This window comes from Neopelma chrysocephalum, unplaced genomic scaffold (assembly GCF_003984885.1).
Source record: "Neopelma chrysocephalum unplaced genomic scaffold, ASM398488v2 Primary Assembly neopelma1_62, whole genome shotgun sequence".
Lineage (NCBI taxonomy): Eukaryota > Metazoa > Chordata > Aves > Passeriformes > Pipridae > Neopelma > Neopelma chrysocephalum.
This window is the reverse complement of record NW_020897719.1, coordinates 715,002-733,834: the sequence shown is the minus strand read 5'-3', so window position 1 is coordinate 733,834 and position 18,833 is coordinate 715,002. Positions and strand designations below refer to the sequence as shown.

The 18,833-nt window shown below is 37.4% G+C and overlaps 1 protein-coding gene across 6 annotated transcripts in view; it reads left to right on the top strand.

Annotated features, from left to right (window-relative positions):
* USP15 (ubiquitin specific peptidase 15) overlaps positions 1-18,833 on the top strand; it is a 65,107-nt gene that overhangs the window by 30,198 nt on the left and 16,076 nt on the right. For 4 of the 6 annotated variants that reach the window (XR_003534021.1, XM_027682151.1, XM_027682148.1 and 1 more), the window contains 2 exons: positions 6,651-6,734; positions 13,293-13,437. Coding sequence is in view for 5 of the 6 variants with exons in the window: in XM_027682151.1 (XP_027537952.1) it covers positions 6,651-6,734; positions 13,293-13,437 (229 nt within the window). In the remaining variant the exon portion in view is untranslated. Of the gene's footprint in view, positions 1-6,650; positions 6,735-7,460; positions 7,776-13,292; positions 13,438-18,833 lie in introns of those variants that run through there. The other 2 variants (XM_027682155.1, XM_027682150.1) reach the window with 2 other exon arrangements.

The window sequence follows — 18,833 nt, the reverse complement described above, 5'->3', positions numbered from 1 at the left end:
ATAATTTACAGACGGTTTGCAGCTAATTTTAAAGCAATTTTTGCTTGGAAAAGAGAATACATTGTTGGTAGGGGGTTTTTTGACCATACAAAAATTTGAGAGTGTACACATTCATAGGTTTGGGGTTTTTTCTCCTTGTAATAATGAATGTTTTCTTACAATATTTGTCACATGGAAAGTTTTTTCGCATTTTTTTTTCTCATTCAAAACTGTATGTCCTTATCTTGGAAAAACATTAAAGGCTCTTTCTTGATTCTTTTTGGTCACTGAGCTGGATCCCATAATGTTTTTTAAGAGGAGAAAAAGTGGATAAAAGATGCTTAGCTGTGCTTTTTTGAAAAAAGATAATGGTTGTTTATCCAAGTTTTTTAGGAAAAAATATCCATACATCTTCAAAGGAAAAACTGTGTTTGTCTACTGAAATGAAAACTCATCTTTAACAAAGAGATTTAAAATCAAGTTTCTTTCCCTGAAGCAGTTGATATGCAGATAGGTGTGCCTTTCTACTGACTTTTCTGTGAAAAAGATAATTATGGAGAATAGAGCGAACTGGGGACTTACTCTGATGTCTTAAATTGTAAAAGCAAGAACTGTCAGAGCTTGTCTTTCAGTCAAGAGCTGGACTACCATTTGCTGATGCATAATAACCTATGGTCTGAGCTCCTGTGAGTAAACATTAAATATTAGTAATGTTCAACACACATTTTCAAGGTAGTTTAACAAACATGTTTGTTAATGTCAATTAATGCAGGGTTGAAAAACTCTTAACAAATGCATATCCTGAACATTATTTTATTCTTTTTTGATTGCTAAGTGTTAAAATACCAACCTTTCATGCAAATCCCCCAAGAAAGTATGATTAGCTAAATGAGATGGATTTTGTAAGAAGAGAATAGTATAAACTGTAGTAGGTGAAACATACTAAAGCTTGCTTTAAAATTGTATGTCAGCCTGTATATAGCCACAGCTTCACAGAATAAGAGTCTGTGACAACTGAAAGACCTCTCAAGGTAATCTCTTCCAGTCCCCCTACTCAAAGCATGGGCAGCTGGAGCAGATCCAGGCACATTTGAGTATCACTGTACTGCACAGCCACTCTGCTCAACCTGTTCCAGTTTTCAACCGTCCTTGCTGTAAAACAAATGATGGTTTATCACTTTTTTTTCTCTTTAGGAATATGGCCTTCAATTCCATCTGAACATATTCCATATTCAGATGGAATTTTATTTATTTTAATTTATACCTATAGACTTCTGTCTTTTCACAGGGCACCACTGAGAAGGCTCTTGCTCCATCTTCCTAATTCCCTCCCATTGAGTATTTATACAGTTGATAAGATTGCTCTGGAGCCTTCTCTTCTCCAGGCTGAAGAGCCCCAGCTCTCAGCCTCTCCACAAAGGTCAGATGCTGCAGTCTTTGATCACCTTTGTGGCATCTCACTGGTCTTGCTTCAGAATGTCCCTATCCTTCAGATACCGAGGAGCGCAGAAGTGGATGCAGCACTCCAAGGATGTCTTGCCAGTGCTCAGTGGAGGAGAGGGATCACCTCCCTTGACTTGCTGGCAATGCTTTTCCCAGTCTAGCACACTGAGCCAAAGTGGTTGGCCCAAGGACACCCTGCTGGCTCATGTTCAGCTTTTGGTCCAGCAGGACCCCAGGTCACTTCCTGCCAAGCTGCTTTTCATTTGGTCACCTGTCCCCCGAGGGGCAGAATTGAGTGATTTTCACTTACACTTTTATGTAACCCATGCTTCATCTGCTTGTCTGTGAGGGTGTTGCAGGAAACACTGTTGAAAGACTTAAAAAAGTTGAGATAAGCCATATATTGCTTCTCTCTCATCTGCCAAGCTACTAATCTCATCATAGAAGACTATCAGGGACCCTTTTCTCTCCAGGGCTGTAACCCATGGGACTCATCCAAGCAGATCCCTGAAAAGGTTAAAGTCTACTCTCCAGAAATCCAGGGCTGTGTTACTGATTTCTGCCATGCTTTCTCTCAGGATCTCAAATTTCACCATCTTAAGGTCATTTTGGCCAAGGCCTCAACCTTCACATTCCCAACTACTTCCTCCTTGTTTTTTAAGTATCAGATCCAGCCAAGAACCTCTCCTTGTTGGCTCTTCAGTCACCTGCATCAGGAAGTTGTCATCATTGCTTTCCAGAATCTTCCTGCGTTTGTTGTACCCTGTATTGTCCTACCACCAGGTCCCCTTCAAGGGCTAGGGCCTATGAATGTTAGGCTTCTTCAGTTTGTCCAAAGAAGTCTTATCTGCCTTTTTTTTTTTTTTTTTTTTTATCCTGGTCTGGGCAGTGTATAGCAGATGCCCACAGATTATTAGAGGAAAAAGGTTGTTCTGGTTACAGTTGGTTTTGCTGATGTCCATATTTATGTTGTTGGTCACTAGGGGAATTCTAATGCAGTTTAACTATAGGGTTAATGAAGTATATGGGCAAGTCAGTACGTAATGTGAGTTATCATCTCTTTTGGCATAAGGCCACAGTAAAGTGGTTTTTTTTTTTTTTTTTTTTTTTTTTTTTTTTTAACCTGCCTTTTGCTGCAGGGTTTGTTTGTTAGATCGTTAAATGTTACTTTTCAAACTTAGTGAGACCCCTGGTGGCCTAGTGGTTAGCGTGCAGGACTTTCACTGCTGCGTCCACGGGTTCAAATCCCGGTCTCCTGGCTTGATGGAGGTCGTTAGCCCTGTGTGGCCATCCATCTATGAGAAGGACACTCTGAACAAACCTACGTCCTGAGGACCTCACTGCCATTGTCCAAGCTTGCTTGGCCCCGGCAGATGAACCTTAGGATTAAAGGGTGGGCTCAGTTCAGCGCAGGCTGTGTCTCACCTAAAAAATCCATTGCGCAGGCTGGAAAGGTAAAAGACCTTTCCCCAAATCTTCGTTCGCGAAGATGGGCCATTATTATTACTTTTCAAACTTATCTCTTGCATAGTTCCTGCTGCTGTTCTAGCTGTGTTGAGAATTTGGTTTACTCCTGTCCTGCATGAGAGAACAATCCATTTACTGATTATTGGATTTTTTACAACACAGAATTTAAAATTTATTGGTTTTGTCAAGTAAGTAACTGTATTCTTTGAACATCTTTCTGTGGTGTGTTAACACCACAGTAACATTAATACATACTTAGTTAGTACACTACAAAAAGTATTGCTTTGTCTTAGAACCTTGTATTTAAGAAGTAATTGAGTTTTGTTGCGCACTAGCTTTTTCATTTTGTCTTAAGAGATTCCTAAGTCATAGCAGTTGTTTTATGAGTAGATACATTTGACCATTCTTTTCTGCATAATTTTAAAGGCATAACTGAAGTATGACAATACATGCAGCCTTAGCGCTTACAGTCTTCTCAGGTTGTTTTATTATCCTTGCTTTGATTTTTTTTGTTTGTTTGTTTTAAATGATGGGAGGTGGTTACTGCCAATGTTCTTATATAGTTTTCCCACAAATATTGAAATATATTAAGAACTGCAAGAGCTATGAATGAATTCTGTTCTTCTCTGTACACAGTATTTGGCAATGTAAGCAGCCATCATCAAGCAGAAAGGCTGCACATCTCAGAGGGTGTTCAGGGATCTCTGACTAATTTACCTGTAGCACTTCGTATTTTATAGCAAATGCTATCAAAGACTAAAACTACTGATTGTCATAAACAAATTAATTTACATTTTGGTGGAAACCAGACCTTTGTGTAGCTTATTCTGGTTTCTTTTAGCTTTTTGCACAACAATTATACCTTGAGTTTTTTAAATTTAAAATTGTATTGCATTTGAATTTGGCTTAAATTATATAAAAACTTCAAATTTGTTTTGAAAAGTTCAATTTCGGTTCAAAATCACTCAGATCAAATAGTTTCTAAGATAGTTACGTGTATGGATATCATAATTTAACTTTTTTCTTGAATTTAGGTAGGGTTAAACTGACTTCAGTTTGATATCTTTTGTGTGGACACAGTCTATGTATATTACTTCCCTGAAGATAATGTTCAAAGTGGATGATTTAGATTGATAGAGGAAATCAGCAGGAAAGCTTTGTAAATGTTGATCAGAGTACTTTAAATATTAACTAACATGTTCTTGACGTGGTGATACATAGAATCATAGAATGGTTTAGGTTGGAAGGGACCTGAAAAGATCATCTAATTCCACCCCCCTGCCATGGGCAGGAACACCTTTGACCTGAGTAACATTAGGTTACTCAGAGCCCCGTCCAAACTGGCCTTGAAAATTTCTAGGTATGGGGCAACCACAGTTTCTCCAGGTGGCCTGTTCCAGTGCCTCACCATCCTCACAGGGAAGAATTTCTTCCTAATACCTGACCAAAACCTACTCTCTTTCAGTTTAAAGCCATTCCCTCTAGCTTGATGACTACATGCCCTTGTAAAAAGTCCCTCTCAAGCTTTCTTGTAGCCCTCTTAAGCTACTGGCAGGCTTCTCTAAAGTTTCCCTGGAGCCTTTTCTTCTCCAAGCTGAACAGCTCAAATTCTCAGCCTATCTTCATAGAAGTACTGCAGCCCTCTTATCATCTTGTGGCCCTGCTCTGGACTCACTTCAGCAAGTCCGTGTCCTTATGTTGGGGCCCCAGAGATGAACACAGTACTCCAGATAGGGTGTCACAGGAGCTTTACAGAGGGGGAGAATCACCTGTCTTGAACTGATGGTCACACTTCGTTTGGTGTAGCCCAGGATGCAGTTGGCTTTCTGTGCTGCGAGCGCACATTGCTGAGTCATGTTGAGCTTCTCATCAATCAACAGGCCCAATTCTTTATCCTCAGGGCTGCTCTCAATCCATTCTCAGCCCAGCCTGTACTTGTGCTTAGGATTGCCCTGACCCAGGTGCAGAACCTTGCATTTGTTATTGTTGAACTTCATCAGGTTTGCACAGGCCCACCTCTCAAGCCTGTCCAGGTCCCTCTGGACGGCATCCCTTCCCTCCACACACTGAGTCAACCACACCACTCAGCTTGGTGTCATCAGCAAACTTAATGAGAGTGCACTAATACCACTGTCCATGTCACCGACAAAGATGTTAAGCCGCACCGGTTCCAATACTGACCCTTGAGGACCACTGGTCTCCACTTGGACACGGAGCTGTTGACCACAACTCCTTGAGTGTGACCGTCCAGCCAGTTCCTTATCCACCAAGTAGCCCATCTGTCAAATCCATATCTCTTCAGTTTAGAGACAAGGATGTCATGTGAGACAGTGTAAATGCTTTGCAGAAGTCCAGGTAGATGATGTCAGTTTTCCCTCATCCACCACTTCTTGTAACCCCATTGTAGCAGGCCGCCAGATTTGTTCAACAAGTTTTGCCCATAGTTAACAGCATGTTGGCTGTCACCAAGCACCTCCCCAGATTTCCTGGTTGGGTGGCCTGTAGCAGACCCCCACTATAAATGTCACCTGTCTCTGTCCTCCCTTTAATCCTTACATATAAGCTCTCTGTCAGGTCCTCATCCATCCCCAAGAGGAGCTCCACGTACTCCAGCTGGTCATTGATAGAGGGCAACACCACCTCCTCATCTCCCCTGCCTGTCCTTCTAAAGAGCCTGTATCCTTTCATTCCGACATTCTAGCCACAGTAACCATTTATTGCCAGTGATGGCAGTAAGATCATTACCCTACAGGCATGTGCACATCTCTAACTCTTGTTTTTTGCCTGTGCTGTGTGCGTTTGCGTGGAGATGTGTAAGTTGGGCCCTCCACAAAGGTGACTTACTGGCTGCAGTGGCTGGAATTCCTTTGTGCCGTATTTAAGGTTAACTCCTACTGACCTGCGAACCATTTCCAGGCTCTGGCCAACTCTTACTAGCTCTGGCATCAAATTGATGAGGTGGATTGATTTTTCCCCTCCCCCAGCAACTTTTCTGTTGGAAAACGTTTATTAATAGAAAGTTGAAAATAAATGTGAATGTACTCAGGAAAATTTCCAGTGTAAAAATGTTTATCTCCTTGCAGAATTTAGTTCTTGAAAGGTGCTTAAAAAGTCCTGAGCATGCAGAATTTCTTCTCATATTATTGTGATATGTATTTCAAAGCTTTTCAATGATAGCTGGAACTCCAATCAGTTGGAGTTGCATAGGGCCTACAAAAACATGAAGGTGCCTGAATTCTTTTGAGTATTTAGAGTCTTTTCCTTGGTTACCTGTAAGATTTGATCAAAAAAAGAAAAATACACTGCAAGATAGTTGTAAATATTGTGTTTAATTTTCACATTCAGAGGGTCTTTGTGATGAAAATGATCAGTATTCTTGTATTTTTTTAAATAATCTTAAACCATGGGGATGAGTGTTAATGCTTTTGCTTTAGAAACTTTACATTTTAGGTTTTAGAAGATCGAAATACCTATAGTCATACTATAAACTGAAAACAATTTTTTTAGCATAGTGGCCTGTGATTTCTTTTGCTTTTTAATAGCTCTATTTCTTCAACAAGTTATGAAAGTGAAGTATTTCATGTTTTAAAGGATGGATTCTGAAGGCTGCATGTCCTGGGTATTTTTAGTGCTTTGCCCACTTTTTGAAAAGTATTTCTTTTCCATACTTGTTTATATGCTTTGTTCATTTATTATCTTTCTTTCATAGTTTTTAGTATCTCAGCATTTTTGTCTAATTTATCATTTTCATATTTTTAAAGGTCCCCAGGTGCATCCAATTTTTCAACTTTACCAAAGATTTCTCCATCTCTATCAAATAATTATAACAACATGAACAACAGAAAGTAAGCAATATACCTTAAAACATTATTTAATTTAATCACCTTGGTGTGACATAAACAAAGTTTGATGTTTATAGCTCCTAGCTTAAGGATTTTGAATTGCTTTGCAATATTTGGCTTGTGAATTGTTACTGGTCACTATTTCACAGTGTAGGTATTGTAAAACTGATACTAGGAAATGAAACAACATTAAAGATGTTTATAACTCTTAGTCTTCAGTAGGGAAGACACTAAAAGGAATGTTGAGCATTGTAAGAAAATGTATAAATATTCATTTAGAGTTTTATCATTCTAGAAATACATTGTTGTTGTTATTATTACCCTGTCTGAATTTAAATGGACACCAAAAAAGTATAAACAGCTTATATTTATGGTGACATCATACATGGGTTTGAAATCACGACAGCTGAAGTGTTTTAGCATTAAAGTAGCCAGCAACCTAACTTCTCTTTCTTAGTGCTAGAAGATTTGAAAGAGATGAGTCTGTGTGCTTGAATATTATAGTAAGCAAAAACTTAGTAAAAAGCTTCTCACTTTTATGGGTTTTCTCCTTTATATTCCAAATTAGAAGTTTAATAAAGAATGTAATAAAACTCTAGAAGAAGAGCTTTCATATTCCAGTGGCCAACTTTGTGTGTAATTTTTGGGGTTTTGTGTTTTTTTGTTGTACACAACCGTGGAAAAAAGTTGGTGAATATAGAAAAACATGGAGTTATTTCACTTTAACAGATAATGGAGCATCTTTCAAATGCTTGAAACCAGAGAGCACTCGTCTTTAATGCAAGCTGGGGGAAGTTGAAGAGCCCTATTCTTACAATTCATTCAAATTTTTAATATTTTTCCAAACATGCATTTTGTGATCAAACATGAAGATGTTAAATATTAAAAAGGTGACATAAGTATTAAATATCTTATACAATACTTTCCAGTTAAATACCGCACTTATCAGAAGTGATTTTTCCTAAGGGGTGAAGTGTCACTTGTGCTTCTACCAATTGCGAGTAGCCCCAACTCTCACTGTTGAACAGTTGAAATCCATGTATTTAACTGCAGTCTTTTGTACTCCATGTGTGACTGTGTAGTAAATAAAAAGAATATTGTATCTATGATTGTGTGAAAAGTTACTTGATCAGAGCTGAGCCTCCAGCTGAGAACTAACCTCTCCTTCCCCCAGTGCTTAAGCAAAAGGCAATTGTAATGCCAAAACCAAAACTTAACAGCTACTTTTTCCTAGGGAGCAGCCATTTTAAATAAAGCCATCCAGGCTTTCTTAATTTTTTTTTAAATTTTCTCTTTGTTTTCTTTTTTTAATGTTAGCTTCTTGCTAGTCATCCTGTAGTTATTTTTAGAAAGCACTTAGGAAACCTGTTGCCAATTCTTGCAGCTTTTAAAGATAGTTTGTTCACTTGCATTATCTGATTTTAATTTTATTTCTTGATTTATTTTGGAGCCAAAATATGAGCTTTTAGAACTTAAGGAAGAGTTCTGGGGTTTTTTTGTTTATTTGCTTTAGGTTTTTTTTGGTTTGGTTTTTTTTTGGCGAGAGGGGTTTTGTTGGATTTTTTTGGTTGCGTTTTTTTTAATTTTATGATTTTCAACAGAAATACATGTACAAGGAAGTAATATAAAATTCAGATTTGATAATGAATTGGTCCTTTCAAGTGCTTTAACTGTAACTTAAACATTTGTAAATCTGCTAATAGGTATGTGAACTCTGTAGTGTTATGAAATACTAGCCATTTTTCTCTTATATATCAAAACACAGTACATCTGGATATTAGGTAAGACTGATATTCAGTGCAGAAGTATATGGTTTTCCTTACAATGTAGTAATCCGATTATGATGAGTTTAAAAGAAATACTTTAAAAATCACAAATTAATAATGCAATACAAGATATAATTCAGAAGATTCTTTAGCAGCACTTCTGTCAGAATACAGGTTCAGTCATATGAAGTCATATACATTTATAAACTGTACTTTGAAGCACACACTGTTGCATTAAGAATGTTTGGCTTCAAAAGGTAAATGGAAAGATACATCTCTATTTAATTGTATTCTATCATTCTGGGTTAAGATCAGTTGCTGCTATGTTCTGTTCTTCTCACAAACATCTTCCTGTCTAAGAAAGACTTATTTTTCATTAATTAATGCTATCTTCATCACTTTCCTAATTAACTAATTAATGTCAGGTTTGCCTGGAATTTATTTTCATGTTTCTGCCTTATTGTCTCTTATATTGCACGTTGTCTTTAGTACAATAGTGAAACTGTACATTTGTGGCTTTCCAGGGTCTGTTGGCACCTCCATATGCACATGAGATGCTGTGACTCTAAAAGAAATTCCAGCATTTGTTTTGAAGATAATTGTAGCTCACAAAGCTGATTTGTAAGGCAGAAGAAGCAAACAACAACTTGTGTATATTCATGGTCATAAATACTAGTGGTTGCAAGCTGATTTTGCAATTAGCATAGCTCAGATATAGAGTGCAAATTACCTTAAAATACTGAAAGTATCAGGTTTCTTTACATGGTACACATTTCTGTAATATTTGTCTAATCCAGGAAGTGTTCTGTGTAAGAGTAAGCCTCTAATTGGTAGATATTAATAGTGTGTTGAGCTAGTCATATGTTAAATAATAGAAATAGTTTGTGCAAACTTTACCTAGTCCAAAGCCTTCATTTCTGTGAATGTGTGTTTGGGTTTGATGGAATTGAGGATTCCAAATAATTGATCACTGATGTTCTTTTGCCTTTACAGTTTATCTTGTTGAAAGAATAACATAGGAGGATTAGCATAATATGTGTTAGTGGATTCAGAAGAGCAGGGAGAGACACACACAATTTAGGTCTTAATGAAATTTCTATTTGTTGCTGTTAATAAAGCAATTTCAGATATGGTGTTTCCTAAATTACGTGGAGTGGGGATTAAAAACTCTTTAACAGGGATTTTGCTTGGGCAATTAAGTGGAAAGTTGTTCCGTTTCCTTTATTTGTAATCATTGTTTAAGTTCCTAGAATTACTTGATTCCATCATTTAGTAGTGTCAACCTGTCAAGATGGACAGCTGACAGCTTTTTTGCATGCTTGGCATATTTCAACATGCTTATTTCTAGAAGTACAAGTGTTATTTACATCACGTGCAGAAACAGTTTCTTGTGTTGTACTTATGTTGTACCTGACACATAACCAAATATTATGAGAAGGGCAATTTTTTTTCTTTTTAAGTTAAATAGATTATAATGTTATCTTTTGCTCTCCAGACAATGATAATAAACAATAACAAAGAAGTCGTCTTTGGGTAGTGGCATGGGCCTCTCCTGCTGCTATGGGTATCTCTAAAATCTGAGAGAACTTGGTAACAGGTTTCTTAAAGTGGCTGGTCACGAAAACGCTTTGGGCAGTGGTTGTAATATTATGGAGGACAGTAAGTCTTCCAAACATTTAGTTTTCTGGGCTCATTCTTGCAACTTGAATTCATTCACAGCACCTATTGTTGGTACATGGCACTCCACTGTCAAACTGTGTCCTTTCAAAGCGGTGATGCTTTTACAACCTTCTCTGTTCAAAATCCACACTTCCCAGAACTCCAGCTGCACAAAGAGTGCTCTGTGTTCATCAGCATCATCTGAAAGCTGCTTTGATGTTTAAAGGCAGGATACAGACAATACACATAAGTAATTTCAGATACAGCAGATGCAATTCAAAATTTATAAATGTATAGATAATAAAATCTTATTTGGAAACTTCCTTTTACCATTTTTACCATTTCAAGAACCCTAATTGTTCAAGGGTCTGAAGATGGTTTCATGTTTTCAAGTCTTGCCTTATTTTAGAGCAGCAATTTCTTCTAAGAGGCATCAGAGTTTTCTTTCTGTTATTGCCCTTACTTGACCAGCCCATTCTGATAGTACCCCTCTGCTTTTCCATGCATTGCTTCTTCATTAAAGGTAGGAAGGTTTTGCAGGAAAAGCAGATGGAGGCTTGGGGGACACACTATTATCACAAGTTACTTTTTCTAGGGTATTTCTGATTGAATGAAGTTCATGTAGACTTACTTTGCATCTTTACTTGCTTTCCATTGTTAGCCATTTACTGCTGAGTGTTAATAATACTTTATTTTTCATCCAGTCCCAAAAGCATAAAAACAGAGCAACAATGTAATTTAAATAAAAATAATTGTTCCAGAACAAATTAAGTTCGCAGACTGCTAAAGCTGTAAAGAGACGTCTCCTAGTCTTGTGCATATAGTAAGCACTGTGTTTTGTAGGACATGTTTTGATAAAATATCCTAGAACCACAAAAGACAAATACATTAATAGACCTGATTTACAGGATGAGTGGTAACCTTATTCACTAACCCCCTCAAATGTATTTCTGTGGGCCAGTACAGAAGATGAAAGTGGTCAGAAGTGTCTTTCCATTTTGAGAAGTAAACTGACTATTTGTCCCTTAGAGCAAACAAACACTGCATCAATCTGCATTGCAATTGTCTTAAACTGAATTGCCATCATGGTACTCAGCTAATTTGAGAAAATCTTTTACATGACTACACTATAGCCAAAAAATACCAGTTGGATTTCCTAGCTTCCTAGTGTCCCTCCAAAGGTGAAGGGGGAAGACTGCAGAGAAGCAAAACAAAGGGGAATGAAAATCCCTAGGAGAATTAAATTAAATCTGTTTATTACCTCTATGACTCCTAAATTTCTTAAACAGATTTCTCTTTTGTTAACCATGTGAAAAGTGTAATCTTTGAGTCAGGTAAGGAAAGCTGTAGGAAGGAAGCAGGACTGAAAGTAGAAGCTTATTGTGTACCTTGTGTGTGTGTGTTTCTGTTACTGCTGTGCGCTGTTGAGCTGGGTCAGGGGTTGATTATATTGTGGAGGTTGCATTAGCACCTGGGACAGGCTTGTGGTTTTGCTTCCTGGGGGAACTAAGGCTTGCCAGCTTAAGGAAATTGGAGTTGACTGCAGTAGCTGGACTGCAGCTGCACAGGGAGATGGAAGGTAATTTTCCCTGGAGATTCTCAGGCGTGGGTGAACCAGGGACTGATGATAAGAGGAGGGGTGAACACAGAAGCAAGCCTGAAGGAGTTTAAAAAGTATCTTGTGTTAAAGTAAGTTTAAGCATTTAAGTTAGAATTAAACTTAATGGGCAAAACTACCTTTACGGTGTTTTTCTCATTGAGAATGACTAATAAATACAATGCTGCTTAGCTAGTTTGGGGGGTAAGCCAGAGAGCAGAGAAAATGCATGTGTACAGAAAAGGGAAGGACTAATATGAAAGTCATCTATTACAAAGAAATTAGCAAATGTAAAAATTTGAGAACAGCAGCTTTATGGACAGTGGAGCTATAAACTAAACAAATTTTAAAGGCCATTTTATGAGCGAGAAATTTTTTTCCACTTCTGTTTGAAATTTTAAATAATTTGATTAAAACAAATCAATAGTTATGAAAAGTGAATAATTGTACACTGAGAGGAAAGTTGGAATTCAGTTGGATGTAAAGAGTATGATATCATTCGGGAGGAATGGCTGGAGTATAACAATTGTGCCATGTGGATCCTCAGACTTTTGCAAATACAAATCTCAATTATTTCTCAGGATTGATTCCTTGCATTGCATATTTTTCGTTACCAGTCTTAGCAACTGACTTTCGAATTTTTGTTTTTTGTTCATGTTGCTTCTAATGTGAATGATGCTTAGTGGCTGCAGAAACTCTCCTGAACTTTAGCCAAAGCTGCTGTCACACAGATTTCATTATGATTAGTGCCTGAAATGGTTAAACCTTTCTAGTTGGTTCTTTTTTTCTAACATCAGTAATTTTGCAGAGTATCCTTTTAGAAGATTTCTTTGCCTTTCTAGTGTACTCAGATATGCTTACTTTACTGTTTTGAGGGTCATTCTGTATTTGATATTTTCATATTTCATCTGAAAACAAATGCTTTAAATATTATAATTTTACCTATTTTAGTCTTCTCCAGTTTCTCCAAACAACATAGATGCAACATAGATTTATAATGAAGTTGTTACAAGGCATTTTGCGCATTCTTTTACCTCACAAAGCTTTTCTGCATTTGCATGCTGGATTGTGCTGTCCTAGCAGGGAAGCTATAAATAGATTGTCTGATGCAGTGAGGCAGCTATGCCACAGTGGCCTTGGAAATCTCAGCTTTCACCTGTAACTCTGCATTCCCATTCCCACCGACCTCACTCTTGCAGTAGCAGGATGCAAAAGGAACATAAATGATTGATTGCTGCTGGTGGTGTCTAAAATCTGAGTGTATTAAATATGATGGAGCAATGAAGAATAGAGTAAGCTGTGAAGCTGCTCCTATCAAAAAGGGGTAGGGATGTAATAATTGCAGCTACTGCAGTACATTTTACTTTGGTTGTTTGCACAGGTGACTTTTAAATTGAAATTAGTAAGTCTTTTAAATCCTTTCTTGTTCGCAGAAGTTAGTGTAACATTTTTAATCATTTAAGTTTATAAAGTACTTGTATATTTAAAGTACTATAGAGTACATGTTTACATTGTGAAAGATGTCTTGTTTTCTTACAGTGTGAAAAATTCAAACTATTGTCTCCCATCATATACTGCTTATAAGAATTATGATTATTCAGAGCCAGGAAGACACAATGAGCAGCCAGGCCTGTGTGGCCTGAGTAACTTGGGGAATACATGTTTCATGAATTCAGCAATTCAGGTATGTACTTTAAAATAAAATCAGCTAGTCTTATTACATGGAAACTAATATCTTGTTATATTTTGCCATGTTAGAAAAGTAGTACTAAGAGATCTGTTAAGTAGCAGGATAGGATTAAAAGTGAGGAAATAATACTTCTATGTTGGTATACTATAAAAGTTGATTTATATAACTGCATTCATAGCGATCAATGTCAGAAAGATGTTTGACCAGCATTCTACATAAGTGAACCCTTAAGTGGGATTCTTTGCTTTTTGTAAGAATTGCCATGCTTGTATGTCACAAAAAATACCTTTTCCTTTTGAGACACACTTGGGTAGTGATCGTAGTGCCAAGAAAAGTGTCAGAAAGTACATTATTGGGCCTTTATTTCTGACTCATTATGTACTTTTAGTGCACAGGTTAACATGCAGGAACCCTGGAAAATATTTTCCTTTAACCTTTCCTCTTTGAATAGCTGCTATTTCTTGGATGAGATATTTTACAGGAATGTGATAGCTTGTTTCTCTGCTGTGAATGCAAAAGAAATAGTAGTATATCTACTATTACTGTACCAAGATAATAAAACCTTAGTGTTTTAGTTTTAAATGGAAGCTGAAGTTGTAGAATAGTTAAACCAGTGTTTAATTTGATTTTGTTCAGTTCTGGAACTCATGTTTTGTCATCAAAGCAGTCATGTCAAAAAACTGTAAAGTGTGTTTAAGTTCTCGTTCACGTATTTTCCTGCCGACTGTAAAAACAGTAGATCTTAACCAAGCATTCTTCAAAGTTGTTATCCTGCTTTGTCATCACAAGGGTTACTGGCTTATGTTTGTGATTTCTTTGGGTAAAATAAAAAAAAAAAAAAAAAGGCAAATGTTGCATTCCTTCTTTAGACTGTTCAGGTAAAAAAGAAATTTCAGGTACTTTGTAAGCTAAGTTTATGAAGTTGTTGAAGTTTGTCAAAAGAAGAAATATTTCAGAGTTTCGTAGTCTGTGTAGATTTTTCTATCCCTTCTTTGTGTTGAGAATCAGTGAATAATTTGGCTCCACTTCTCTGTAGCCTTAGGTAGCTGCAGAGAGCCATGAGCTTTCCCCTTAGTCTTGACTTCCTCAGGCTTGAACTGATGCATACAGCTCTCAGCCTTTCCTTGTATATTGTTCTCCTGCCCCCTTACCATGTTGGTGACCCTCCTCTGCTCTTTCTTACACTGGGGAGCCCTAAAGAGGATAGTGCTCCAGCAGCAGTCTCTCAAGTTCCAAACAGAGAGGAAGACTTGCTTCCAGTTGCCTCTGACTACAGCTGCTAATACAACCCAGCTTGCAACTGGACACCTTTCCCACGGGGGTGAACAGCTGGATCACATTTACACAGAAAAGGACCGGTGGGCTATATGATGCAAAGCTGCTTTCTAGCCAGTCAGCCCCCAGCCTGTTAGTGATATATAGGGTTATTCCATCCTTATTCCATACTTATTGATATAAGGCATCCATAAAATTGAATTTATTCTTGTTTCTAAAAATGTTTTCATGAGGATATTTGAAGAGAAATTGAACAGTGCATGAAATAATTAATTTTTTTTTTATTGTGTTACACAAAAGATGGGTAAACTGAAAGGGGAAAGGACACACATTTTGCAGTGTCCGTTCTAAATAAAAATGCTGTATGTAACATCCCTTGATTACTGTATTGTGTCATTATGCTATTGTAAAGAAAAATAATATGGTTTTGTGTAGTGTGTCAACCAGAATTATCTTTTAAAAGTTGAATTCAAAAAATATTCTTAGTACATAGTGATTCTTTTTTTAAGATGCTACATTGGTCATCAGACTATATTGATTAAAAACAAGGATAACTTTAATTACTTATGCAAACCTTTGTTGAATTGGTATGCATGAATTTGCATATATGTAGATTCAAAAGTAACCTTTTAGATGAGAATTCTAGGCATGGGTTATTGCCTTCAGGAATGTTATACAGTGAAACAAACTTGTTACAGGTAACATCAATATCCCATTGTCTTAAAAGGATTTAATTCTGAGGTCGGTATTGTAAATTATATCAGCTTTGGCTTCATTGCTTTTCAGTTATATCTAGAGAATCAAATGTTCAAATAAGTTCTGAGAAACTTAGAAAGAAAATTAGGTGTATTGAGCAGTGCAGCTTTTAATTTGGCTTGGTACCTTTAATATATCTTTGAAGGTGTGTTTTTTTAAATGCATTATTTGGCAGCCTTCTTAGCAAGGAAATGTGAAGTGTCTTTCAGTTTCACCTACTGTAAGTTTAATGTTATCTAAGAAATCTGTAGAAGTGCCTTTTAGAGAAAGTATGATGTGTTCTTAACACACTAAGGTCTCGTAGACTGCATTCTTACTCTTGCCACTACTGTCTTTTTTCAGGCAGCAATACACACTGGGATAGGGGGTTAGACTGAATGGGAAGCAACTTGGCAGAGAAGCACCCAGGGTCCTGCTGGACAGAAAGTTGAACATGAGCCAGCAGGGTATTCCTATGGCCAAGGCAGCCAGCAGCATCCTGGGCTGGATTGAGAAGAGTATTGCCAGCAGGCTAAGGGAGGTGATCCTTCCCCTTCACTCAGTGCTGGAGAGACACACCCAGAGTTCTGGGTTCACTTCTGGGCTCTGCAGAGAGATGGGGTCATACTGGAATCCAGTGAGAGGCCACAAAGGTGATCAAGGATTGCAGCATCTGACCTACATGAAGAGAGAGAGATCTAGGGCTATTCAGCCTTCCCTCACTTCGCTTTTAAAGATACAGTCAAAAAATATGGAGTGCTTGACCAGTGCAGGGTGGTTGTACCTTGGAGGCAGGTAACTGCAGGATGGAGGTGTGCGCTAATATTACAATTAGGCTTTAATAAACCAAGTTCATCTGAGGAGAGGACATCTCCTATCTCCCTTGGTTGACAGGTGCTATGTGGTTTTATCAGCTGCAAAGTACCATCGAGTTCCCCTCCCTGCAAAGATTTTTACAGAGCTTGGCTGTCTCCACTCCATTCCGCCCACCGTTCCACTCTCCAGTAAGGATTGTGTTGCCTTACTGTTGTGGGGGGTATCATCATGGAGCATGCCAACTGCATTCCATCCGGGAAGTAGCTGCTGCATTTTACCGTATGAAATCCATACTGTTATAACTTCTGTTAGGATGTGAATGTAACTTCTGAGTTTCCTTTAATTTTTACCCCCAACCATCTTCCCACAGGTGTATCCCTTCAGTTATGCCAACACAGGATTGTCTGTCAGGATAAATCTGTTTTCTTTAAACAAAATAGTTTACTGTAGAGTACTGGACTCTGAAATAGTTTCAATTCCATCGATGTTCCCAAAACTCTACTTTGATCTCTTCCATTCATTTGGTGCTGGGTATAATCAATATAGCTTCCTGCAACTGAAGCAAAGTTTAGTTTATTCACTTTGCAGCTGATCGCCACTTTTCTCAGATCTCTGTCCTTTCCAAAGAGCATTGAGGGCACTGAACATTCACATAAGAGCCATTTCTGCTTCAGAAACCACTACATTTCTCAGACAGCTGCTTGTTGGTCTTCTCTCATGTACAGTGAAGGTGGTTTACATCAGAACTGTTATCAGTGTTCCTTGAGGAAGTGGGACAGTTCCTTACACAGTGTGACCTCCCAAGTCTGACAAACTTGCCTGAAGGTTCTTGCCCTGTAACCATACTAGGTAGAAATGTGGTAGTCCTGGCAGTGTCTTAAATTTTGTTGCAAGTTCTTTAATAGTTCTTCAATCTATAGGTAAGGTTAGGCTTGCCCCTTTATCTAAGTGATTGTTGTAAAGAGATCTTTGCCCTTCCAAGTAAGGGCTTTCAGTGTTAGAAAGCTCAGGACAACTGGAGGAGAGATGATGAAGAGATGGGCAAGATCCTCTGTGGTACCACAAACAGCTGCAAGCTGAGTAGGAGTAAGGCCAAAAAGGTTAAGATACCACTGTATTTTTCCCAAGTGCTGTTCTTTTATTACTGTTCTTTATTTTAAAAAAAGCAATAATTCAATATTATATCTTATTTTGGTTGTATTGGAACTTTTGTGTAGATTTTTGAAGGGGGTATTATTCTATGTATCTAATTTTATTTTACTTCATGCTAACATCTAAGGCTTGATTTTTATTAATAAAGCCTAAATGTCTGCTTTTGCAGATCTGAGTATGAAATAAAACAGGAAAGACAAAAGGGAGCTTCTGGACTTCATGAAAATATGTAATTATGAATGCTTGAACCCATATCAAGCAAAAAAAAAGTATTTGGCAAGTTGAGGTTTCATTCACATTGTACATGTACATAGCTATATTCTAGACCGAAAAAAAAGTCAGTAAAATGAGTTTCATTAGGCATTGTTGTGCTGCCCCCTGTGGATGTTTTCAAAGTATTACTGTGCTATTTTGGTGGGATACTGGAGATTAGAGCTCTGTAAAATTTTTTTTTTTCTTTCACAGTGAAAACCTGAGAGTCCTAAAATTTTCTTTTTGTGATTCAAAAGTAGGAGAAGAAAGTAAATGTTTTTCTTAAAAATACTCTCTTTTTCCAATATTTTATTTTTATCTTTTTTTCAGTCAGTGTGATTATAATTTGACTTCTGAATAACAGCTGTTGAGAGCTTTACAATGGGGTATTTCAGCAGTTTTATTTCTTCAGAAAGCTGATTAATATTCCCTCTACAGCTACTTATGGCTGTAAGTTTATCTGGACCAAAGATAACATCTTTCACCGATACCTGAACTGATTAAGTTTTTGGTGCTCTGTTTCAGTAGTCATAGGCATATGGAGTTTTGATTAAGCAATGTATTAACTGAGCACTTTTCCATGTCTGATACCAAACAGACAAAAGTAGGATAGGCACGTGTAAAGTAAATCACTTTTTCTCCTATAACTTGGGTCTTTCTTTCAGTCCATCAGCTCTTGGGCTTTTATTAGAAGGCTGAAATCTGAAATTTCATTATCCCTTTGCTAAAATTTTTATTAAGTAGCACCTGAAGCTGAAGAACCAGGATACTTAGAGGAATATTCAATTTTTAGCTCAATTTCATGATCTTAGTGTCTCCTTCCAATTTCCCCAGTTCACTGGCATGATAGGTAGTGATTTTTTCTTTACTTTGGAATTTTATTTTTATCATTCTGTGTAATATTATATACGGGATATGAAGAAATGTTTCCTTGTTCCCTTAGGATTATAGGATGATTCGTGGAACTTCAGGAGGTTTCTGATGCAACCTCCTACTCAAAGGAAGGTTGACTCTGAGGTCAGAACAGGTTGCCCAGGGCTTTATTCAGTTGGATCTTGAAAACCTCCAAGAAGGTAGAGCCTCTCAGCTCCACTGCTTAACTGTTCTTAGAGTGAAAACTTTTTTCCTTTTATTCTTAACCTCTCATGTTTCAACTGATG